The 27,239-nt window shown below is 41.2% G+C and overlaps 1 protein-coding gene across 1 annotated transcript; it reads left to right on the top strand.

Annotated features, from left to right (window-relative positions):
• Positions 1-8,365: 8,365 nt before the first annotated feature.
• LOC124256820 (uncharacterized protein F54H12.2-like) lies at positions 8,366-9,121 on the top strand. The gene has a single exon (XM_046690788.1). The coding sequence runs from the start codon at positions 8,366-8,368 to the stop codon at positions 9,119-9,121; it is 756 nt and encodes a 251-aa protein (XP_046546744.1).
• The last annotated feature ends 18,118 nt before the right edge of the window (positions 9,122-27,239 follow it).

The following is a 27,239-nucleotide window of genomic DNA, read 5'->3' as shown; positions in this document are numbered from 1 at the left end:
GCACGAAAAAGCATTATCAGACTATTATTTTAATCCCACCAAACCAGGGGCTTATTATGGACCCTCCAAACTGCGTGATGAGTTAAAAGCGAACAGACCACCTGATGTCAAGCTCAGGAAGGTGAAGTGGTTTGTCAAGAACCAAGATGCTTACAGTTTACACAAACCAGTCACGGCATAAATTCCAACGGATGAGAGTGAGGTTAATGTTGTCAATGAGATGTTTGACTTGGACCTTGCCGATCTTTCACTTTGCAACAGCAAAGAGATAGGGCTGTCACGGTATTTGCATTTGTGTTTCCTCTGTCAAACAAAAAGCCGAATCTGTCTTGACAGCTTTCAAACAAATCCCCAAGCAACGGCGTCCTAGGAAAATACGAGTAGATGGTGGAAGAGAATTTAAAGGCGTATTCAAGTCGTTTTTACAAAAACAAAGATAAAACTCACCATAGCTCACAATGAAAACATAAAAGTAATTCATTAAGGAGCGTTTTAACAGAACACTGAAATCCCTGATCACACGGTACATGACCCATAATAACACCAAACGTTATGTGGATGCTCTACCAGATTTAGTGTACAACTACAATCATACCCTGCATTCGTCTTTACCCAAACTCTCTCCGTCACGTGTCGATAAAACCAACGAAGTGAAAGTGTGGAACCATATCTACCTGGAACCTTTGAGAAAAGTCAGCAAACCTAAAATCAAGAAATACTTATTTAAAGTAGGTGATCTGGTTCGCATCTCATACCTCAGGAAACCTTTCAGCAAGGAACTCGACCTCAAGTGGATGGAGGAGCTGTTCAAAGTGGCTCGACGTTACAGGAAACAGGGGTTTCCTCAGTACAAACTTAAAAATTTTCACGATGAACCCTTGATTGGGTCCTTTTACACAAACGAGCTTCAAAGGGTCAGCAAAGCCGCAGATGTGCTCTGGCAAGTTGAGAAAGTGCTCTAGTGCGCTGGGTCGGCTGGCCCAAGTCTTTCAACTCGTCGTGGAAGAACGCGAACTGAAAGAAGTGCAATTGCGTGAAAAAATAAATATGAAGAAGTACGTGTTTCTCAAGAGCTCCCACTCCAAAAAGACATCGTTTCCAGAGAATACGCCCTATCATTTTCGTGTCAAATTAAATCAAAGGTTAGTCTTCGACGGATTCTGGGTGGTGTCTTTAACGGAGAGCTGAACTTTGGAAAGGTGGATCTGACTAAGGTCACAAATTCATACGTAGACGTGTTGTGTTAACCTGTGCGACAGTTCATTGGTGGGGCAAAACTCAACTGGCTTTATTGGGGACGCGCTCGATCTGAGACAGGGACCTACCTACACGTTTGGTACTGAATTTAACATTCCGTCAAATTGAAGACACCGACAATATCGGAATTGTATTTAAAGTCAGAAAATGCATCTACAGCTTCATTCTTAGCGGAAGAGACTTACGCTACACTTCATTTAAGAGGTTATCCTTTTATGGAGTAAAAACCATGGAGTCGCGTCCACTGTATTTCCCGGACTACGCAAGTTTAAGCAGTATTTCGACAACAAACAGGTGAGGAAAACATCCCATCTGCTCCGCGGAAAGCAAAAAAGCTGGTGATCCGGTTCGTCAAGCAGCAACACAATAACAACAACAACAGCTAGCGTGACCCGATCAAGGTTACTTTGCAAATGGCGTCAGAATCCCAAAGCGAGGTAGAAGGCGGAGCCAAGGACAAAAAAGACAGAAGGCTTTAAAAGCGCCAAAGTGGCGGGCGAAGGTCGCGTCACAACCAAGAAGATTCGTTGAACCGACAACAACGTTAAGCCTTCCAAAGACGGTCAAAGCGGCTCCCAGTGTACTCCTGTGCAAAACGATATCTTCAGTTAAAGATACAACTTATAGAGCTGACATGTCACTCATCAATGATAATGAGTTCGACGAGTTGTTGCCAGACTGTCTAAATTTATTTTGGCTACCTCACTATAGCATGCAGAAGCATTATTTCGTGAATGTGCGACCTTTAAGCCAAATCAACGATGCTGCCCCATTGGAGTTTCAGGAGTTAGCAGCTCAGGCCCAGACTACACCGACCTGACATGCACCCGTCTGCGTCAAAGTCAAAAGTAGCATATGAACCGATAAGCGCGGCCTTGGCCAAGGATGAAAATGTAGCTCCGGTGAACTTGTTTATGCAGTCGCTGTTTTCCCAGGTCACTTGCGGTCTACCACAGAACAAGCTCGTGTCCAGTACCAGCAACCATTACGCCTACAAAGGCATCGCGGGGGCCCTGCTGGGATATGGTGCGGAAGCGAAAAACACTCAGTTGGGAACGCAGTTGTTTGCCAGGGATTATCGCGGAGAGTGAGGTGGATCTGGAAAGCAGTGACGTCACTGGATCTGTCAATGGGGAAATGGCATTACGTGGCACTTTCATAGTGCTAAGCAAAGAACTTACCATGTCCGGTGCCCTTGTACAAAGATATCTTCGACATGAACCGACTCCTCCCCAGCGGCGTTGACCTGACTTTGAAAATGTTCAGATCAGAACCAAATTTTGTTTGATGAAGCGGCGTGACTGATCCGCGAATTCAAAGTTCAACTCTTCGGACGCTTATCTGCAGGTGTGCAAAGGTCAAAGTAAACCCCGCCTTGATCTTGTGCTCACAATACTTTTCAAAAATCAAACGCTCTCTACCCGTACACCAAAGCGAAGTCAAGGTGACCAACATCCGACCACTCAGCAGACGCGCTACCATAGACAACGCCAGCAATCCCGCCGCCAACCGATCGTTGTGGGACTTGTTGAAAGTTCGAAGTCTGAAACGGTAGCTACACCGTCAATCCCTATAATTTCAAGTCGTCCATGCTTAAAAAAGATAGCGGCTGTACTATCGGCGAGTCCAGTGTGCTGGTCAACTCAGCGAGAAGGCGACGATGTAAGCCTCTTCGTCAACATGCTCGACGGCGCTGGGACTGTGGAAGGAAGACAAGGGCAATGCCATCACCAGAAGCGAATTTCTCATGGGGAATGCCTTGTTCGTCTTCGACGACATCGACACAATGTCGCGCCGAGTCAGAGTACCTGAACTTGGTGAAATCGTTGAAGCGTGAGGGTCGAACTGGAATTCAAGTCAGCTCTACCAGCACGCAGAAATTCCCTCATCGAAATTGATCAAGCCCCAACGTGTTTGTCAAGTAACAGAATGAAAGCCTCTCAACTTATGTGCGCCATACAGTGTGATCCCAAGTTTACAATCTCACGTCATGGGCATTGCACTTAAAGATACGTTACCCACTATAACCCCTAGTTTGCATGCAGGTGTAGGACTTATTGTTAATACAGATCTGAGAAAAAAGTAGGTCATCACTGGATTGGCATGTATTTCTAATGTATGTGGTTTGTTTTACATTGTATTTTTTCTTTCATGTAAATTTCAAAGCTGGCTTTAGGCATGCATGATATTGTACGGCAGTTTGATACGAATGATCATTTTCATCAATGATGAATACGTATCTACGTTCATTTGTCACTATTTCAAATACTGTAAAGATTCGTTTACCCCTGTATGACTCAAACGTGTGCTTGAATATTAATGAATGCTGCTTTAAGTTCCAAATGCTATTCATCATAAAGTAATGAATCCTGAATTGTTATAATGTATATGTCCTAATATTGTAGTTGCTGAAAATCCAAAACAAAATGTTTTAAAAATAGACTTGCGAAAAGAAAATGCTTTTTGTTGTGAATGAAAAACACTTAGTATAAAGTCCATGTGCACAGGTCACGATGAGTTCATTTGTCTCAGAACATTGGTACGGTACAGCAGCCATGGATCACTCTAGCGCTGCATCTACTGTTGCAGAAAACACTTACTTTATATTACCGTTTCCAACACCTACGAGTATATCCGTTATAGGAGGAAGTTCTTCCAACAAAACCCATCTGGTAAAACGGATGTTGGGAACAGGCCTAGGACATGTTTGAACCATCGCCCAATTTGATCGTGTATTGCTATGCGGTTTGGCAAGATTTGTACAGTATGATATGCAACATTCTGTTCCCAACATTCAGTTTCACGACACACTTCCCACGGAAGATGAACTGAGATCCTGGTCCATTCAGTCGGAAAAACGTGTGTTGTTGGTTTTGATGATTTAATGATGCAGATATGCAAGAATCAGCTGATGTTGCACTTGTATACCACACTCTCTCATCACTTGGGCATCACAGTGATCAACATTCAACAATCGGCTTATCCCAAAGGCAGATGCAACAGAACCATGTCCTTAAACACCCATTATTTCGTGCTACTGTCTAATCCTAGGTCGGCTCCACGAATACAAAATTTTGGCTTCTCAAATGTTTCCGGGACAATCCAAATACTTTAAGGAATCCTTGAAAGACGCCTTAGGAGGAAGAAATACAGCTATCTGCTCATCGATGCCTCGCCCTATATCGATGACCGCTACGATCGCTTACGTACGGGGATATTTCCCGATGATGTTTTTGCACGGTGTACTTGCCACAGTAAAATGTTATTAAGGACATCAAGGAAGGCGAGAACGATTATATTTTTTTAAAATGAATACTAATGAATTTATTTTAAACTGACAACCTTTATAAAACACTCAGTTCACTTCACTTCAGTCATTCTGCAGACAGCTCTGCTGAGAAATGGCAAAACAGCATAACCTAAAAGAAAGGACCGATATGATACATATCATCCGAAAAACACAGAAAGATGGATGAAACACAGAAAGAAACGACTTGCCGGATTTTGTTTATCGTGTCAGTGTGGGGGATGATTATGCTGCCTTACAACTAATAGATCACTACGGTGCATGGACTGAAGTGCTCCAAGACTTACTGTGGAACAACAAACTGTGTCCCGAAGCGTTTGATGACGGAGCATGGGAGATGGACGGGTAAGCTACGAATGTTTCAGTAATGAAAACGACCGAGCTGCCGCTGATAACCTTTTCATGAAGCTATGTCTTTACACGATTATGACACTTCTAAAACCAATACTTCTATAGCCGTTCATGGTGAAGATTTGTTGGCAAGCTCGCAAAACGACTAGCCTCACGATTGCAGTCGAGTGGAAACAAGACGAAGAGGAATTTTTTGTGTGTGATAAATACTAACAAACAGAGATGTGTTTCTTCATTTCGGGTTGGATCGCCGACCACCACGCACACACCACCATGAGGAGTCCAATACTGGAAGAACATTCGATTTTTCTTCAAATGTTATTAGAGGCCAATGGGAAGCGAGAAAGGCGTTCCTGGTACATGCATCACGCGGACAGTTTACAGCCATTATCTCTCTCATCTTTAACGTTTTGAATGGAAACATTACCTTGATCGAAGACGATAAAATGCGATTGTCACGTCACAAAAGTGCATTCGAACACTAGCCGACAAGACAGTAAGTGCACGTCGCAAACGTGAGCTGATCATCTCGCATCCAGTGGTTTTACCGGTTTGCGTAAAAGCCTACCTGACCCACGTTTCTCAGTTTGAAAATGGCGACACCCATGATACTTTTGACAAAGAGAAACCTACCAGCGGCTGATGACGAACCAAGAAAAAGCAAAATTCTCCTCAGACAGTGAAACATCAGACACTGAATCATCATCATCAGACAGTGGATCAGAAATCACCGGGTCAATCTCCTCAACAGACAGCGGCGGGTGAAATTGATGTGACTCAGCATGACGAGATATTAAGAGTACCTGATTCTCTCATCAAGAACATTGGTTCTACCAAAACTGTGGAGAAATTGATGGCTTTGTGGTTATTTATTAAGCGCAAAATTGATTCCAAGGACTTGAGAGAGTGACTCATCAATTAGAACTTGTCAATCCGGATAATGGGACTGTCATACAAGGTTCGAACCTTGTGAAACTGATTCGTTTCGTGATTCGAGGGCTCTTCTAAAAACCAAGTGGTTATGCAGAGTTTCGCCGACTCCTGCGTAATTTGAACGTGCCCAGACATCTTGTTGTAAAATATCGTTCTCACAAACCCACAGAAACTAAGAGATTGTATGTGAAACGCAAATCTGTGCTTGGTATGCCTGGAAACTTAAAATTTTTTTTTGAATCATTCTAACATCATGTATGCTTGTAAAATGTAATGGGTTTTTTTCATACTGAATAAAGGAATATAGGAGCATTATTTTCTCGATGTTTTCACTCAAGCAGCTGCATGTTTGAAAAAACACACACGTTTCATTACATCACGTCACGATTTCAACAAATAGGTTGTTATTGGAACCAAAATGTGTTAATATTTGTACTCAAAGGCGCCCATTCGCACATGTGTTTCATGTCTTCAAAAAACACAAAAAACAAACACGTGTTTCATATCTCGTTGGAAAAGTATTGTTTCCCACTGCCTTAACACACTGCCTTACTTCTTTTTTTTGTCCTTATCACAAGCACTGTGTAATTTGTGACACATACAAACGTGTCTACAAACATGTTTGCACTGCCACCTAACAGTAACAGCAACGGAAACGGAATAGCGCACATGATTGTATTGCTTTTTTGGCGTTTTTGTTGTTGTTCATGTTATCCTTGTTCATAAAGTGAGCTGCTAAAGTTATCAGATAAGTGCAACCATGATTGCCTGACACGGCTAACGACATTTGAGCAATCCTCTGGCAATCTCGTCAACTCCTATTTTTTTTTTAGGAATAGCATATCTTAAAACCGCCTAGATGTTTCCCAACTTGAGAACACCGCAGAACACCAAAAAGGCTGAACTAAACTTTCATAGAAAAAAAATAACAGCGACGATGGTGGTCTGTGGTTTAGGAGAGTGGAATGTGGGATTACATATGTGTAAATATGTGTACGTGGCGTTAAAAAACAACAACAAGATTACATTCAGTGCTCAGGGGTGGGTATAAAATGAAGGGACACGCACATAGTCAACACTTTTCTGGGAGACGCCGTAAAGTTGTTGAAAATGGGGATTGTTTTGATTTACAACGATTCCAAGACAGAATTTCAATTTGGCGTTGGGTCCATTTCCCACATGGATGTTTTGTTAGATCCTTCAACGTCGAATCAACTTCGACACATTTTCATCTATTTTCTAAATGAGATTGAGTTTGTACAGCAGCCGGACATTTCAGTCCAATTATTGTAGCGACCTCACCATGACGGTCAGCAAAACATTGTTTTGCCTGGATCGTGGGAGTCGCACTGTCACCATCAGAACCTTAATACCAACAACATCGCTTGTTTGACTATTGGTGAAGTCAAAGATGCTATTATTGCAACTCATTCAGGGCGAATCGACCTTGGCGATCGAGGGTTTCAAGCGTAGATATCAAGACCTGCATTGATTCGTAAGTATTATAAGTTTGTGTATTTGTATTAGGTTTATTCTACAAATACAATGTTACTATAAGCTTCAACCTAATCTCTCACACTCAGTGCAAGTCAGATGCTTAACGGGTTTCCTTTCATGTGTGAATGAATGCTGTGCGACTATATCAAATTGCAGTTAGGAATGTGGAGGGCTTGCGTATGTAAACAAAACTGTTTAGACGGGGGAGTTAAGCGATACAATTCATTTGCTATCACTGGCATAATATTACCTCTTATTACTGCCTGGCGCTCGGCATTAATGGATACAACAAGGACTGGTCGGCTCGGAGTCAGTATACTGTGTCTGAATGGGTATTCTTCATTCTTCACTGCGGCATGGTATCTCAGTGAGCTAGCACTAAAACCAGCTTAAGTCTGGGCTAGTACAAGCAGCTACACATACACATACACACGTATGCACGTCGTCATATGAGCGAAATTTCTCCAAGCACGACGTAAAACCCAATTTCACCTCCCCCTCTTATTAACTATGATGTGTGGACAAACCATGTCAAGTTTACATTTGACAGGGAGTAATCTAAACTGTTGCAATGTTTGTTTTCTTTTTTCAAGAAAACCCCCAACCTAACGTAAAAAATGCAACTAAGACAATCTGTACATTAAACTTTTTATTCCACTAGTGAACGATATCATGCTAAAATCTCTTGCAAATGAGTTTATCTACACGGATATGTCCACACTTTTCCCTCCATTCAGTTTGAATGTCTTAATAACCCGACCATGTTGTCCCTGGTTTTTGTGAATGTCTTCACTGCATTACACCAATGCACATTTCAGTAGTGGATGATATCATACTAAAATCGCACATGCGGCTGTTATAAACATTTAACACAATTTGAAGCGCCTGTTGTAAGGTCACTGTGCATCAATGCTCAACGTGAAAAGTTCTGACACATTATGTCCACTCACAACAGCCACATCTGTCAATGGGGAAATGGCATTACGTGGCACTTTCATAGCGCTAAGCAAAGAACTTACCATGTCGGTGCCCGTGTACGAAGATATCTTCGACATGAACCGACTCCTCCCCAACGACGTTGACCTGACTTTGAAAATGTTCAGATCAGAACCCAAATTTTGTTTGATGAGCGACGTGACTGATCACGAATTCAAAGTTCAACTCTTGGACGCTTATCTGCAGGTGTGCAAGGTCAAAGTAAACCCCGCCTTGATCTTGGCTCACAATACACTTTTCAAAAAATCAAACGCTCTCTACCCGTACACCAAAAGCGAAGTCAAGGTGACCAGCATCCCGACCACTCAGCAGACGCACACCATAGACAACGTCAGCAATCCCGTCGCCAACCGATACGTTGTGGGACTTGTGGAAAGTTCGAGTCTAAACGGTAGCTACACCGTCAATCCCTATAATTTCAAGTCGTTCATGCTTAAAAAGATAACGCTGTACATCGACGGAGTCAGTGTGCCCGGTCAACCCGCCGAAGCGGACGATGTCGCCTCTTACGTCAACATGCTCGACGGCATGGGACTGTGGAAGGAAGACAAGGGCAATGCCATCACCAGAAGCGAATTTCTCATGGGGAATGCCTTGTTCGTCTTCGACATCGACACAATGTGCGCCGAGTCAGAGTACCTGAACTTGGTGAAATCGGGAAGCGTGAGGGTCGAACTGGAATTCAAGTCGGCGCTCACCAGCACGCTGAGTTGCGTCATCTTGACTCAGCGAAATTCCCTCATCGAAATCGATCAAGCCCGCAACGTGTTTGTCAAGTAACAGAATGAAAGCCTCTCAACTTATGTGCGCCATACAGTGTGATCCAAGTTTACAATCTCACGTCATGGGCATTTACGCCAAAGATACTTTACCCACTATAACCCCTAGTTTGCATGCAAAAGGTGTAGGACTTATTGTTAATACAGATGTGAGAAAAAAGTAGGTCATCACTGGATTGGCATGTATTTCTAATGTATGTGGTTTGTTTACATTGTATTTTCTTTCATGTAAATTCAAAGCTGGCTTAGGCATGCATGATATTGTACGGCAGTTTGATACGAATGATCATTTCATCAATGATGAATACGTATCTACGTTCATTTTCAAATACTGTAAAGATTCGTGTTTACCCTGTATGACTCAAACGTGTGCGAAATATTAATGAATGTTGCTTTAAGTTCCAAATGCTATTCATCATAAAGTAATGAATCCTGAATTGTTATAATGTATATGTCCTAATATTGTAGTTGCTGAAAATCAAAACAAAATATTTTAAAAATAGACTTGAAAGAAAATGCTTTTTGTTGTGAATGAAAAACACTTAGTATAAAGTCCATGTGCACAGGTCACGATGAGTTCATTTGTCTCAGAACATTGGTACGGTACAGCAGCCATGGATCACTCTAGCGCTGCATCTACTGTTGCAGAAAACACTTACTTATTACCGTTTCCAACACTTACGAGTATATCCGTTATAGGAGGAAGTTCTTCCGGCAAAACCCATCTGGTAAAACGGATGTTGGAACAGGCCTAGGACATGTTTGAACCATCGCCCAATTTGATAGTGTATTGCTATGCGGTTTGGCAAGATTTGTACAGTGATATGCAACGTTCTGTTCCCAACATTCAGTTTCACGACACACTTCCCACGGAAGATGAACTGAGATCCTGGTCCATTCAGTCGGAAAACGTGTGTTGTTGGTTTTGATGATTTAATGATGCAGATATGCAAGAATCAGCTGATGTTGCACTTGTATACCACACTCTCTCATCACTTGGGCATCACAGTGATCAACATTCAACAATCGGCTTATCCCAAAGGCGAATGCAACAGAACCATGTCCTTAAACACCCATTATTTCGTGCTACATGTCTAATCCTAGGTCGGCTCACGAATACAAAATTTTGGCTTCTCAAATGTTTCGGGGACAATCCAAATACTTTAAGGAATCCTTGAAAGACGCCTTAGGAGGGAAGAAATACAGCTATCTGCTCATCGATGCCTCGCCCTATATCGATGACCGCTACGGTCGCTTACGTACGGGGATATTTCCCGATGATGTTTGCACGGTGTACTTGCCACAGTAAAAAATATTAAGGACATCAAGGAAGGCGAGAACATGATTATATTTTTTAAAATGAATACTAATGAATTTATTTTAAACTGACAACCTTTATAAAACACTCAGTTCACTTCACTTCCAGTCATTCTGCAGACAGCTCTGCTGAGAAATGCAAAACAGCATAACCTAAAAGAAAGGACCGATATGATACATATCATCGAAAAACACAGAAAGATGGATGAAACACAGAAAGAAACGGCTTGCCGGATTTTGTTTATCGTGTCAGTGTGGGGGATGATTACGCTGCCTTACAACTAATAGATCACTACGGTGCATGGACTGAAGTGCTCCAAGACTTACTGTGGAACAACAAACTGTGTCCCGAAGCATTTGATGACGGAGCATGGGGAGATGGACGGGTAAGCTACAAATGTTTCAGTAATGAAAAACGACCGAGCTGCCGCTGATAACCTTTTCATGAAGCTATGTCTTTACACGATTATGACACTTCTAAAACCAATACTTCTATAGCCGTTCATGGTGAAGATTTGTTGGCAAGCTCGCAAAACGACTAGCCTCACGATTGCAGTCAGTGGAAACAAGACGAAGAGGAATTTTTTGTGTGTGATAAATACTAACAAACAGAGATGTGTTTCTTCATTTCGGGTTGGATCGCCGACCACTACGCACACACCACCATGAGTCAATACTGGAAAAGCATTCGATTTTTTTCTTCAAATGTTATTAGAGGCCAATGGGAAGCAGAGAAAGGCGTTCCTGGTACATGCATCACGCGGACAGTTTACAGCCATTATCTCTCTCATCTTTAACGTTTTGAATGGAAACATTGCCTTGACGGAAGACGATAAAATGCGATTGTCACGTCACAAAAGTGCATTCAAACACTAGCCGACAAGACAGTAAGTGCACGTCGCAAACGTGAGCTGATCATCTCGCATCCAGTGGTTTTACCGGTTTGCGTAAAAGCCTACCTGACCCACGTTTCTCAGTTTGAAAATGGCGACACCCATGATACTTTTGACAAGAGAAACCTACCAGCGGCTGATGACGAACCAAGAAAAGCAAAATTCTCCTCAGACAGTGAAACATCAGACACTGAATCATCATCATCAGACAGTGGATCAGAAATCACCGGGTCAATCTCCTCAACAGACCCAGCAGCGGGTGAAATTGATGTGACTCAGCATGACGAGATATTAAAGAGTACCTGATTCTCTCATCAAGAACATTGGTTCTACCCAAAACTGTGGAGAAATTGATGGCTTTGTGGTTATTTATTAAGCGCAAAATTGATTCCAAGGACTTGAGAGTGACTCATCAATTAGAACTTGTCAATCCGGATAATGGGACTGTCATACAAGGTTCGAACCTTGTAGAAACTGATTCGTTTCGTGATTCGAGGCTCTTCTAAAAACCAAGTGGTTATGCAGAGTTTAGCCGACTCCTCGCGTAATTTGAGACGTGCCCAGACATCTTGTTGTAAAATATCGTTCTCACAAACCCACAGAAACTAAGAGATTGTATGTGAAACGCAAATCTGTGCTTGGTATGCCTGGAAACTTAAAATTTTTTTTTGAATCATTTCTAACATCATGTATGCTTGTAAAAATGTAATGGGTTTTTCATACTGAATAAAGGGAATATAGGAGCATTATTTTCTCGATGTTTTCCTCAAGCAGCTGCATGTTTGAAAAATCACACACGTTTCATTACATCACGTCACGATTTCAACAAATAGGTTGTTATTGGAACCAAAATGTGTTTATATTTGTACTCAAAGGCGCCCATTCGCACATGTGTTTCATGTCTTCAAAAACACAAAAACAAACACGTGTTTCATATCTCGTTGGAAAAGTATTGTTTCCCACTGCCTTAACACACTGCCTTACTTCTTTTTGTGTCCTTATCACAAGCACTGTGTAATTTGTGACACATACAAACGTGTCTACAAACATGTTTGCACTGCCACCTAACAGTAACAGCAACGGAAACGGAATAGCGCACATGATTGTATTGCTTTTTGGCGTTTTGTTGTTGTTCATGTTATCCTTGTTCATGAAGTGAGCTGCTAAAGTTATCAGATAAGTGCAACCATGATTGCCTGACACGGCTAACGACATTTGAGCAATCCTCTGGCAATCTCGTCAACTCCTACTTTTTTTTTAGGAATAGCATATCTTAAAACCGCCTAGATGTTTCCCAACTCGAGAACACCTGCAGAACACCAAAAAAGGCTGAACTAAACTTTCATAGAAAAAATAACAGCGACGATGGTGGTCTGTGGTTTAGGGAGTGGAATGTGGGATTACATATGTGTAAATATGTGTACGTGGCGTTAAAAAAAAAACAAAACAAGATTACATTCAGTGCTCAGGGGTGGGGTATAAACTGAAGTGACACGCACATAGTCAACACTTTTCTGAGAGACGCCGTAAAGTTGTTGAAAATGGGATTGTTTTGATTTATAACGATTCCAAGACAGAATTTCAATTTGGCGTTGGGTCCATTTCCCACATGGATGTTTTGTTAGATCCTTCAACGTCGAATCAACTTCGACACATTTTCATCTATTTTCTAAATGAGATTGAGTTGTACAGCAGTCGGACATTTCAGTCCAATTATTGTAGCGACCTCACCATGACGGTCAGCAAAACATTGTTTTGCCTGGATCGTGGGAGTCGCACTGTCACCATCAGAACCTTAATACCAACAACATCGCTTGTTTGACTATAGGTGAGGTCCAAAGATGCTATTACCTGCAGCCTCATTCAGGGCGAATCGACCTTGGCGATCGAGGGTTCAAGCGTAGATATCAAGACCTGCATTGATTCGTAAGTATTAGAAGTTTGTGTATATGTATTGGGTTTATTCTACAAATACAATGTTACTATAAGCTTCAACCTAATCTCTCACACTCAGTGCAAGTCAGATGCTTAACGGGTTTCCTTTCATGTGTGAATGAATGCTGTGCGACTATATCAAATTGCAGTTAGAATGTGGAGGCTTCAGTGTATGTAAACAAAACTGTTTAGACGGGGAGTTAAGCGATACAATTCATTTTGCTATTACTGGCATAATATTACCTCTTATTACTGCCTGGCGCTCGGCATTAATGGATACAACAAGGACTGGTCGGCTCGGAGTCAGTATACTGTGTCTGAATGGGGTATTCATGCTTCACTGCGGCATGGTATCTCAGTGAGCTAGCACTAAAAACCAGCTTAAGTCTGGGCTGAGTACAAGCAGCCACACATACACATACACACGTATGCACGTCGTCATATGAGCGAAATTTCTCAAGCACGACGTAAAACCCAATTTCACCTCCCCTCTTATTAACTATGATGTGTGGACAAACCATGTCAAGTTTACATTTGACAGGGAGTAATCTAAACTGTTGCAATGTTTGTTTTCTTTTTTTCAAGAAAACCCCCAACCTAACGTAAAAATGCAACTAAGACCATCTGTACATTGAACTTTTTATTCCACTAGTGAACGATATCGTGCTAAAATCTCTCTTGCAAACGAGTTTATCTACACGGATATGTCCACACTTTTTCCCTCCATTCAGTTTGAATGTCTTAATAACCCGACCATGTTGTCCCTGGTTTTTTTTGTGAATGTCTTCACTGCATTACACCAATGCACATTTCAGTAGTGGATGATATCATACTAAAAATCGCACATGCGGCTGTTATAAACATTTAACACAATTTGAAGCGCCTGTTGTAAGGTCACTGTGCATCAATGCTCAACGTGAAAAGTTCTGACACATTATGTCCACTCACAACAGCCATCTGTCAATGGGAAATGGCATTGCGTGGCACTTTCATGGCCCTAAGCAAAGAACTTACCATGTCGGTTGCCGATGTACGCGAAGATATCTTCGACATGAACCGACTCCTCCCCAACGACGTTGACCTGACTTTGAAAATGTTCAGATCAGAACCCAAATTTTGTTTGATGAGCGACGTGACTGATCCGCGAATTCAAAGTTCAACTATTGGACGGCTTATCTGCAGGTGTGCAAGGTCAAAGTAAACCCCGCCTTGATCTTGGCTCACAATACACTTTTCAAAATCAAACGCTCTCTACCCGTACACAAAAGCGAAGTCAAGGTGATCAAGCATCCCACGACCACTCAGCAGGCGCACACCATAGACAACGTCAGCAATCCCGTCGCCAACCGATACGTTGTGGGACTTGTTAAAAGTTTGAGTCTAAACGGTAGCTACACCGTCAATCCCTATAATTTCAAATTAAGTCCATGCTTAAAAGATAGCGCTGTACATCGACCCAGTCAGTGTGCCCGGTCAACCAGCGGCGGACGGACGATGTCGCCTCTTCGATCCAACATGCTCGGCGGCATGGGACTGTGGAAGGAAGACAAGAAATGCCATCACCAGAAGCGAATTTCTCATGGGGAATGCCTTGTTCGTCTTCGACATCGACACAATGTCGCCCGAGTCAGAGTACCTGAACTTGGTGAAATCGTGGCGTGAGGGTCGAACTGGAATTCAAGTCAGCGCTCACCAGCACGCGAAATTCCCTCATCGAAATTGATCAAGCCCGCAGCGTGTTTGTCAAGTAACAGAATGAAAGCCTCTCAACTTATGTGCGCCATACAGTGTGATCCAAGTTTACAATCTCACGTCATGGGCATTTACGCCAAAGATACGTTACCCACTATAACCCCTAGTTTGCATGCAAAGGTGTAGGACTTATTGTTAATACAGATCTGAGAAAAAGTAGGTCATCACTGGATTGGCATGTATTTCTAATGTATGTGGTTTGTTTACATTGTATTTTCTTTCATGTAAAATTCAAAGCTGGCTTAGGCATGCATGATATTGTACGGCAGTTTGATACGAATGATCATTTCATCAATGATGAATACGTATCTACGTTCATTTGTCACTATTTCAAATACTGTAAAGATTCGTGTTTACCCTGTATGACTCAAACGTGTGCGAAATATTAATGAATGTTGCTTTAAGTTCCAAATGCTATTCATCATAAAAGTAATGAATCCTGAATTGTTATAATGTATATGTCCTAATATTGTAGTTGCTGAAAATCAAAACAAAATATTTTAAAAATAGACTTGAAAGAAAATGCTTTTTGTTTGTGAATGAAAAAACACTTAGTTAGTATAAAGTCCATGTGCACAGGTCACGATGAGTTCATTTGTCTCGGAACATTGGTACGGTACAGCAGCCATGGATCACTCTAAGCGCTGCATCTACTGTTGCAGAAACACTTACTTATTACCGTTTCCAACACCTACGAGTATATCCGTTATAGGAGAGGAAGTTCTTCGGCAAAACCCATCTGGTAAAACGGATGTTGGAACAGGCCTAGGACATGTTTGAACCATCGCTGAATTTGATCGTGTATTGCTATGCGGTTTGGCAAGATTTGTACAGTGATATGCAACATTCTGTTCCCAACATTCAGTTTCACGACACACTTCCACGGAAGATATGAACTGAGATCCTGGTCCATTCAGTCGGAAAAACGTGTGTTGTTGGTTTTGATGATTTAATGATGCAGATATGCAGAATCAGCTGATGTTGCACTTGTATACCACACTCTCATCACTTGGGCATCACGGTGATCAACATTCAACAATCGAAGCTTATCCCAAAGGCGGAATGCAACAGAACCATGTCCTTAAACACCCATTATTTCGTGCTACTGTCTAAATCCTAGGTCGGCTCACGAATACAAAATTTTGGCTTCTCAACTGTTTCCGGGACAATCCAAATGCTTTAAGGAATCCTTGAAAGACGCCTTAGGAGGGAAGAAATACAGCTATCTGCTCATCGATGCCTCGCCCTATATCGATGACCCGCTACGGTCGCTTACGTACGGGGATATTTCCCGATGATGTTTGCACGGTGTACTTGCCACAGTAAAAATATTAAGGACATCAAGGGAAGGCGAGAACACGATTTTATTTTTTTTAAATGAATACTAATGAATTTATTTTAAACTGACAACCTTTATAAAACACTCCAGTTCACTTCACTTCAGTCATTCTGCAGACAGCTCTGCTGAGAAATGGCAAAACAGCATCACCTAAAAGAAAGGACCGATATGATACATATCATCGAAAAACACAGAAAGATGGATGAAACACAGAAAAGAAACGGCTTGCCGGATTTTGTTTATCGTGTCAGTGTGGGGGATGATTACGCTGCCTTACAACTAATAGATCACTACGGTGCATGGACTGAAGTGCTCCAAGACTTACTGTGGAACAACAGACTGTGTCCCGAAGCATTTGATGACGGAGCATGGGGAGATGGACGGGTAAGCTACGAGATGTTTCAGTAATGAAAACGACCGAGCTGCCGCTGATAACCTTTTTCATGAAGCTATGTCTTTACACGATTATGACACTTCTAAAACCAATACTTCTATAGCCGTTCATGGTGAAGCTTTGTTGGCAAGCTCGCAAAACGACCAGCCTCACGATTGCAATCAGTGGAAACAAGACGAAGAGGAATTATTTTGTGTGTGATAAATACTAACAAACAAAGATGTGTTTCTTCATTTCGGGTTGGATCGCCGACCACTACGCACACACCACCATGAGTCCAATACTGGAAGAACATTCGATTTTTCTTCATATGTTATTAGAGGTCAATGGGAAGCAAAGAAAGGCGTTCCTGGTACATGCATCACGCAGACAGTTTACAGCCATTATCTCTCTCATCTTTAACATTTTGAATGGAAACATTGCCTTGTCGGAAGACGATAAAATGCGATTGTCACGTCACAAAAAGTGCATTCGAACACTAGCCGCCAAGACAGTAAGTGCACGTCGCAAACGTGAGCTGATCATCTCGCATCAAGTGGTTTTACCGGTTTGCGTAAAAGCCTACCTGACCCACGTTTCTCAGTTTGAAAATGGCGACACCCATGATACTTTTGACAAGAGAAACCTACCAGCGGCTGACGACGAACCAAGAAAAGCAAAATTCTCCTCAGACAGTGAAACATCAGACACTGAATCATCATCATCAGACAGTGGATCAGAAATCACCGGGTCAATCTCCTCAACAGACAGCAGCGGGTGAAATTGATGTGACTCAGCATGACGAGATATTAAGAGTACCTGATTCTCTCATCAAGAACATTGGTTCTACCAAAACTGTGGAAAATTGATGGCTTTGTGGTTATTTATTAAGCGCAAAATTGATTCCAAGGACTTGAGAGTGACTGATCAATTAGAACTTGTCAATCCGGATAATGGGACTGTCATACAAGGTTCGAACCTTGTGAAACTGATTCGTTTCGTGATTCGAGGCTCTTCTAAAAACCAAGTGGTTATGCAGAGTTTCGCCGACTCCTGCGTAATTTGAACGTGCCCAGACATCTTGTTGTAAAATATCGTTCTCACAAACCCACAGAAACTAAGAGATTGTATGTGAAACGCAAATCTGTAGCTTGGTATGCCTGGAAACTTAAAAAAATTTTGAATCATTCTAACATCATGTATGCTTGTAAAATGTAATGTGGTTTTTGTCATACTGAATAAAAGGAATAAAGGAGCATTATTTTTCTCGATGTTTTCACTCAAGCAGCTGCATGTTTGAAAAAACACACGTTTCATTACATCACGTCACGATTTCAACAAATAGGTTGTTATTGGAACCAAAATGTGTTTATTTTGTACTCAAAGACGCCCATTCGCACATGTGTTTCATGTCTTCAAAAACACAAAAAAAACAAACACGTGTTTCATATCCCTCGTATCGCGTTGGAAAAGTATTGTTTCCCACTGCCTTAACACACTGCCTTACTTCTTTTTTTTTGTCCTTATCACAAGCACTGTGTAATTTGTGACACATACAAACGTGTCTACAAACATGTTTGCACTGACGCCTAACAGTAACAGCAACGGAAACGGAATAGCGCACATGATTGTATTGCTTTTTAGGCGTTTTTTTTTTGTTCATGTTATCCTTGTTCATGAAGTGAGCTGCTAAAGTTATCAGATAAGTGCAACCATGATTGCCTGACACGGCTAACGACATTTGAGCAATCGTCTGGCAATCTCGTCAACTCCTATTTTTTTAAAAATTTTAGAATAGCATATCTTAAAACCGCCTAGATGTTTCCCAACTCGAGAACACCTGCAGAACGTCAAAAAAGGCTGAACTAAACTTTCCTTAGAAAAATAAGAGCGACGATGGTGGTCTGTGGTTTAGGGAGTGGAATGTGGGATTACATATGTGTAAATATGTGTACGTGGCGTTAAAAAACAAAACAAGATTACATTCAGTGCTCAGGGGTGGGGTATAAAATGAAGGGACACGCACATAGTCAACACTTTTCTGACAGACGCCGTAAAATTGTTGAAAATGGGGATTGTTTTGATTTACAACGATTCAAGACAGAATTTCAATTTGGCGTTGGGTCCATTTCCCACATGGATGTTTTGTTAGATCCCTCAACGTCAAATCAACTTCGACACATTTTCATCTATTTTCTAAATGAGATTGAGTTGTACAGCAGCCGGACATTTCAGTCCAATTATTGTAGCGACCTCACCATGACGGTCAACAAAACATTGTTTTGCCTGGATCGGGGAGTCGCACGGTCACCATCAGAACCTTAATAGCAACAACATCGCTTGTTTGACTATAGGTGAGGTCAAAGATGCTATTGTGCAACTCATTCAGGGCGAATCGACCTTGGCGATCGAGGGTTTCAAGCATAGATATCAAGACCTGCATTGATTCGTAAGTATTATAAGTTTGTGTATTTGTATTAGGTTTATTCTACAAATACAATGTTACTATAAGCTTCAACCTAATCTCTCACACTCAGTGCAAGTCAGATGCTTAACGGGTTTCCTTTCATGTGTGAATGAATGCTGTGCGACTATATCAAATTGCAGTTAGGAATGTGGAGGGCTTCAGTGTATGTAAACAAAACTGTTTAGACGGGGGAGTTAAGCGATACAATTCATTTGCTATTACTGGCATAATATTACCTCTTATTACTGCCTGGCGCTCGGCATTAATGGATACAACAAGGACTGGTCGGCTCCGGAGTCAGTATACTGTGTCTGAGAGTGGGGTATTCATGCTTCACTGCGGCATGGTATCTCAGTGAGCTAGCACTAAAAACCAGCTTAAGTCTGGGCTAGTACAAGCAGCCGCACATACACATACACGTATGCACGTCGTCATATGAGCGAAATTTCTCAAGCACGACGTAAAACCCAATTTCACCTCACCTCTTATTAACTATGATGTGTGGACAAACCATGTCAAGTTTACATTTGACAGGGAGTAATCTAAACTGTTGCAATGTTTGTTTTCTTTTTTTCAAGAAAACCCCCAACCTAACGTAAAAATGCAACTAAGACCATCTGTACATTGAACTTTTTATTCCACTAGTGAACGATATCATGCTAAAATCTCTTGCAAACGAGTTTATCTACACGGATATGTCCACACTTTTTCCCTCCATTCAGTTTGAATGTCTTAATAACCCGACCATGTTGTCCCTGGGTTTTTTGTGAATGTCTTCACTGCATTACACCAATGCACATTTCAGTAGTGGATGATATCATACTAAAAATCGCACATGCGGCTGTTATAAACATTTAACACAATTTGAAGCGCCTGTTGTAAGATCACTGTGCATCAATGCTCAACGTGAAAAGTTCTGACACATTATGTCCACTCACAACAGCATCTGAAGATCAACACCTTTTTTCTGACTTGACACTTGCTGGTGTGCGTCAGACGCCTCATATATGTGTCTTTTAACACTGTCTTACAGTAGACACATTCAAAGGTGCCATCATACTGTCTTGTTCCATTAAAGTATACCGGCAAACCACCTTCACAACGTCGGCATTGCCATTCAGGACGGGTGACCGTTGCTGATGCCTTTGGCGAGTTTTCCGGTGATGCCTTTGGTGACGCCTTCGATGGCTGCATCGGGAAAAGTACAGCCTCCCAGTCTTCTGGATCGGCGAAACAAACTCCTGACGATGCTTTAGATGTCGTCGATGGGTCAGTAGATATATCCCATAATTCAAGATCCCAATTCTCAGCTGAATCGGGGAACAAGACGTCTTGGCTTTTCTGCATGTCTGTGCGGCTGTCTGTTGTAAGACGCCTAGCTTCTATCACAACTTGGTTATATAGAGAAGACTTAGTGACGTCAGGGGTACCTCATTTTTTAATAGGTACTGACTTCGCCCCTGCCCCGCCCCCTCCCCTCACCCAATCCCTACAGGATATTGCCTTAAAAGGTTATGGTACATAGCTTAACGTGTGTCATGAAATTCTTTTTAGAATATGAAATAATTAAGTAGCTTCCATCGCTCGAACTGACAAAGTTAGCGAAGCCAAATTTAACTGATTCAATTTAACTTAGTTGCACTTAGCAATAGCAATAAATAGTTTTGTTTTTGTTTTGTTTAATATTCCTTTATCTTCCATTATTTACAGATACACGTCCACCGTTCCGCAGCTACTACTACTACTACTACACCACTACCGCTGCTACGACGCTACGACTACGACTACTACTACTACTAGTGGTAGACCTACTACAAAAAAAAAGAGACTGTTCCCCACATGGGCACAATGTGTCAAAAACCATTTCGGGTGTCTCCCGACGTGATGTTGTTGGAATATTGTTAAACGCGTGGTAAATCCCAACTCACTCACTCACTGTATTGGTGTTCATGTTTGCTTATTAGACAATGGTTAATTCTGCGTAGGTTCGCAGCTATTATAGACTTATAAACTTGTGGAGGGATTTTTAACTACTGTACTACGTGAGAATACTTTGTTGTTTGTGTGAATTATAGAGTGTGCGTATTTGAAACATAATATTCCACTTACTGTTTTGAACTGTTATGTATACAATGTAGGAAGTATGAATGCACACTGGGTTGATGTGTACACCACTAAACTATGATTATGTGTCGTGTGCACAATCTACTTTGGTTACTTATTCGATTGTTAATATCTTCTAATAATTGTAAGCTTTTGCATATTATTTTTTGATTATTTACACAGATCATTCTGTGATTGTTGTGTAATAAACTCCTTGTTTATTTTTACTATTGTGTCGTGTGGCTTTTGCTATATAGTCAGACCTCCTGCCAAGCCGGTTGGTTCTCCAACTCGCATTTGTAATATGTTTGCTCTCACAAAATTGAGAGTGAATATGCGTACTATATTAAACGTAGTAATACTCTAAAGCATACACTATTTCCCATTAGAATGACATAATTTTCAATACATCTTATCTCCAGATGAACGACATCAATTTAGTCTACCATATTTCTTCGTTGCGACGTGATGGGAAAATTTACAGAACCATGCACGTGATGTTTTTTTAGGAAATGCGATAGGGCCCTTGACACAAGCCATAAGCCTTATGTGTTCTTATTCAGTATGTGGGTCAGACATTCCTCTGCACAATCACAACATCTGTCGACAATACAGTCAAACCGCATTAATCCCAACATCTGAAGTAATGTTCAACCCACCGGCCGACAGATTTAAGAAAAAACAAAATACATCTATCAGATTTCCACTTCTTTTATTACACAGAAGAGCTAGCTAACTCTACATCACTTTCGGCGATTTTTTCACTGGAGCGGAGTTTGTCCTGCCTCAGGACCTGAAATGAAACATTAAATGCATTCGTTGTGAATCACAGTTAAGGGAAGACAATTCGTGCCGACACGTACAAGCACCTTTTTATTCATGAGAAAATCTTTCAACTCACAATAGAATTACACGACGGTTCTAGTTTAATTACGACTGGAAAACAATCTATAATTTCATTATGTTTCTATTAGAGCTTGTTACAAATATACATATACATATACACCTTTAGTTACAATACAAAATAAGGAAAAAAACACTAAATCCATCAAATACACCTATATGTAATGTCTTTTCAATGGAGAAAACTTGACATATTATCCATAACGGAACCGTGTTTATGATATCCCGGACCGATAGGTGCAACTGTCAGTAGAATATGAGTGTGTGAGGGAATGAGTTTAGTTTCACACCGCACTCAGCAATATTCCAGCAATATGCTCACGGTCTTTGAATAACTAAGTGTGGACACATTCGAGTGATCAATAGCATGAGCATCGATCTACCCAAATGGGAATCGATAACATGTGTCAACCAAGTCAGCGAGCCCCCCTCCCGTCACAAGCACAGCAGGATCTGATAAAATACATATTTAAACGCTATGGACATAAGGTGCAAACGGTAGACAGGTGGAAAGGATTGAAGCAGACATTCAGTTTCAAACTCACCTACTGCTGACTTTGACAGTCCGATTCCTTCTCTGTTTCATCCTCTTCCCCCCATGTCATCTTCAACACAGCAGAAGAACTTGATTTTGTTAAAGAGGCGGTTGTTCTTGGACCGATTTTGTCCGGCGAAGATCATATGGGTTGCATTCCCAAGGGCCTCTGTGTACTGGGTGTTGAGGAGGACATCATATTCGCTTGGTAGTGCTTCTTTTTTCACACTAGGGCTGAGCAGAACTTTCCACACATCTTCATCATGGATCTTAATGGATTCATAAGAGATGATCTCGAGCAAAAGGTTCTTGGGTAGGTCACTCACTTTACATCTAGTTGTATTTTGACGCATAATTCCATCTGCGTCAAGGGTTTTCATCAGTTCGTCTCTGGAAACACTGGTGACTGTGGGTTTAAAACGTTTCGTGTTGTCTGTCTTAGCAGCAACTTCGGAAGGACGCTTGAAAGAATCGGTCATGGTTGTTGGAGATACTTATTGGAGTAACTTCCAAAGAGTGTAGTTATGCGCTAGAGATAGTGCAAATATAACACGTTGAATGTTTTGAGCTTTCTTCTATACCGTTTTTCGTTGTGCGTCACTAATAGATAAAAAAAGTGTTGTTCATGTGGTCACGATGTCGAGGACACATCCATGTTCACACAATGGATGACGTCAGAGAACATATTCGGTTGAGCTAAAAAAAATTTCGTTTTACTCTGGTCGTGACGAACGCGACTTGATTTTAGGGTTAGGAAGGAGATACCCCAGACTGCTTCCCAACAGACTTGTCCATAAGTTTGAATTTCCTCGAGCCAAAGATAAGTTGACAATGCAAGTAATCACAACGATATAGATGATAAAGATTTGAGAAAAAAATACAGTTTCCGTCTTTGCTACTCTTTTGGCAAATAGTCTCCAGGGCTCTACAGATCTAGTCCTTTCGATAGGTTGTGCCTCAACGGTGTCTTCCATTCTTGTGAAACCATGATCCCATAGTTTGTAGCTTTATTACTTTAAAACTACATGGTGTCAAACATCTACTTTTAAAAAGAAACAAATCATGGAATTTACTATAAAATGGTTTTGAAAACTTCTTGTTGTATGCATAGTTACGTTTTTTGGTTTTATTTGTTTTGCTCAAAATAATTAAGGAACCAGTTCTATCTATTTGTATTCAATGTCTATAACTTAATACAGCGAGCTCATGTTCCTTCAACGTTTGTTTTTTTTCCCCAGCCTCAAGACATGAAACGAAGTGGTATCACATCCCCCTCCCCCATCCCCATCCCCTCTCTCCTCCTTCAACGATAAACAATAAACATTTCTAGTAGCATATAACCTTATATGGAAAACATACTACTGCAACCGTGTCTTTCTCGGGAAAATGGTTCTATTTTTTTAACTGTTGGAACACGACAGATTTAACAGCTGACATTCCAATTGAGGGTGACTGATGGAATCCAGACCCCGCGAGACAAATCGCAAAAAATGTAGTAGGACTTCCATATACGGGCATTCGTTACTATGCACCGATTCTGCTTCCTCAAGGCTCCGTTAATGAATTGCATTGGGTGCAGCGTGATTACAGAATGCCCTTTGACCTTTCTGACCAGTGATACCGTGCACACCTGTGAGCGTTCAGTTCATGAGTTGGAAACAGTCCCCCTTCCCCGCGAGACAAATCGCGGAAAACGTAGTAGGACTTCCATATACGGGCATTCGTTACTATGCACCGATTCTGCTTCCTCAAGGCTCCGTTAATGAATTGCATTGGGTTCAGCGTTATTACAGAATGCCCTTTGACCTTTCTGACCAGTGATACCGTGCACACCTCTGAGGGTTCCGTTCATGAGTTGGAACACGACAGACCAACAGCTGGCATTCCAATGGAGTGTGACTCATGGAATCTAGCCCCCGCGAAAATCGCGGAAATGTAGTAGGACTTCCATATACGGGCATTCGTTACTATGCACCGATTCAGCTTCGTTAGGGCTCAGTTAATGAATTTCATTGGTGCAACGTGTTTTTAGAATGCCCTTTGACCTTTCCGACCTGTGATATCGTGCACACCTGTGAGGGTTCATGACCTATGCCTATGAACTTGCCCTTGATGATGTCATCGTTCACGTGACTCCACGTCTCGTATTAACAGGAAGTCTGATGACGTCAGACTTCCGTTCACGTGACAGCACCTCCTCACTGAGGTGCTTTACATATTAAATTTACCCTACTGTGACAATGGTTGATATGTTATTTCGACAATATATCATGATGTATATAACTTGTATTCATATCCTTATGGCGCTATCCTTTCTGACATGGAATGTGAGAGGTGTTTTACATGGTTCGGACTATATAACCCAAACCTTGTCACTTCCGGTTGACGTCATTGCTCTACAGGAGCACTGGTTGTCTGCAGATAACATAGACAACTTAACAGCATTTCATGACACTAACCTAATGGCATACAAAGCTGTTCCTCGTAATCTTTCATGTTCTAGGGGTTCAGGTGGATTAGCCATTTTCATTAATAAGCAGTGTAACTGGAAAGCTGAAGCTGTCTCAACTCTCACAAGTCATGCAATAGCAGTCAAACTGTCCCGTCAACATCATACAGATGTGTTTATTATTGCATGTAGACTGCCCTCAACAAATGTACTACACTCTGTTTATTGTGATGCACTTAATGAGATTTTAGACATTTTTGTAACCTCTGTCAGCTTGGTACTACTATTATCATGGGTGATGTCAATGCAGATATATGTAAACACCCCCTGTCTACACGGGCCAAGCATCTCAATAACATGGTACATGTACTTGATAGATACCTTTCACATATTGTGGATGCATTACGATCCAGAGGACCCGGATTTACATGTCGATCCAAAGATAACCTCTCTCAAAGCCTAATCGATTATTTTCTTGTTCCATCTTGGGTTCAGGGCTATGTTACAAATTGTGAAGTGATAGACTCATGCAATATTCAGTATCCGATCACTTTCCTTGTCTTATATCCCTTTCAGAACACGCCCTACGCCGTGCTGATTTTAACAAAAACCCTAAAGTCCCAAAATGGAACAAAGCTAACAGGGACAACTTAGATATGTTTGAGTATGAAGTAGAAAAATATCTCAGTTTTGTATATCACCAAAGCACACAATCTACAACTGACCATTGTCAAGTTATAGAAAACCATTGTCAGATTATTACTAAGGGCCTTATACAGGCCAGCTGTAAATGTATCCCACAAAGTACATTCAAGCCTTATCTAAAGCCATACTGGAAGCAGGATGGTTTAGATAATGCCCACTACCGTATGAGAGTTGCGCGTAGAGCATGGGTTAACAGAGGTGACGACTCGGATGTATTATTATCAGATAAAACTGAAAAGTCAAACTTTAGACGTCTGCATCGAAAATCTAAAAGATCTAAAAAGCGTAGGATTTTGACTGAAATTGAACATGCAGCTGAACTTGATATCAATACCTTTTACAAAACTGTCAGAAAACAACTGATGTTATAACCACACTTAACTATGATAATGAAAATGAATCAACACCTACTGGTATATGTAGATTGTGGGGTAAATATTACACGGACTTAGCTCAGCCACACACCTCACAGATGTTTTGATGATGACTTTAAAGATGAAATATGTCAGAGGGTTGAATCTATTGAAGTATTAGATGACTATTTAATCGATGAAGGACTGGAAAAGGATTTTACAGATAACGAGGTACGTGAGACTGTCAAATCTCTCTGCAAAAACAAATCTCCAGGCCCAGATAACATTACAAATGAGCACATTATCCACGGGGGGCAGTGTCTCATTACACACCTTTGTGACCTGTTTAACAAAATAATTAAATTTCGTTATGTGCCTTTTAACTATAGACTTGGTATGGTCATTCCAATCTATAAAGGTAAAAAGGAAAAATCCGATCCCCGAAACTATAGGGGAATTACTCTAACGTCATGCCTTGGAAAACTTTTTGAGAAGCTATTACTTAAACGAATAGAAACTAAATTACTTGAAAATAATCCTTACTTCCCTGATATACTCCAGTTTGGATTTAGAAAGGAACATGGCGCAGTTTTGCTCTTATTGAAAGTATCAGATATCACATTGAGAGAAACTCTACAGTATATGCTGCCTTTTTAGATAACGAAAAAGCATTTGACAGAATATGGCACGATGGTCTATTTTACAAGTTACATCAACTGGGCATCCAGGGAAACATCTGGAAACTACTGCACTACAGCTATACAAATAGTTATGCTTTTGTAAGATATAAGGGTGAAAACTCTGACAGGTATCCTATTAAACAAGGTGTTGCCCAAGTCATGTCGTCCTGGATCTTCCTAGTGTTTATCAATGATTTAATTTCTTCTCTGAGACAGGCTAGTAATGGCCTAAGGGTGTATGGTGTGAATGTTCCGACTATATTGCTTGCTGATGACACAACACTTCTTAGTACTTCACCAAAGAGACTTCAAATT

This window comes from Haliotis rubra, unplaced genomic scaffold, assembly GCF_003918875.1.
Source record: "Haliotis rubra isolate DU_JTF1 unplaced genomic scaffold, ASM391887v1 Scf1165, whole genome shotgun sequence".
NCBI classification, from domain to species: Eukaryota; Metazoa; Mollusca; class Gastropoda; order Lepetellida; family Haliotidae; genus Haliotis; species Haliotis rubra.
The sequence above is the reverse complement of the archived record's forward strand: the minus strand, read 5'-3'. Positions and strand labels throughout refer to the sequence as shown.

Coding starts and splice junctions, on each gene's coding strand:
- LOC124256820 (XM_046690788.1), top strand. CDS start 8,366: ATGTCGGTGCCCGTGTACGAAGATATCTTCGACATGAACCGACTCCTC.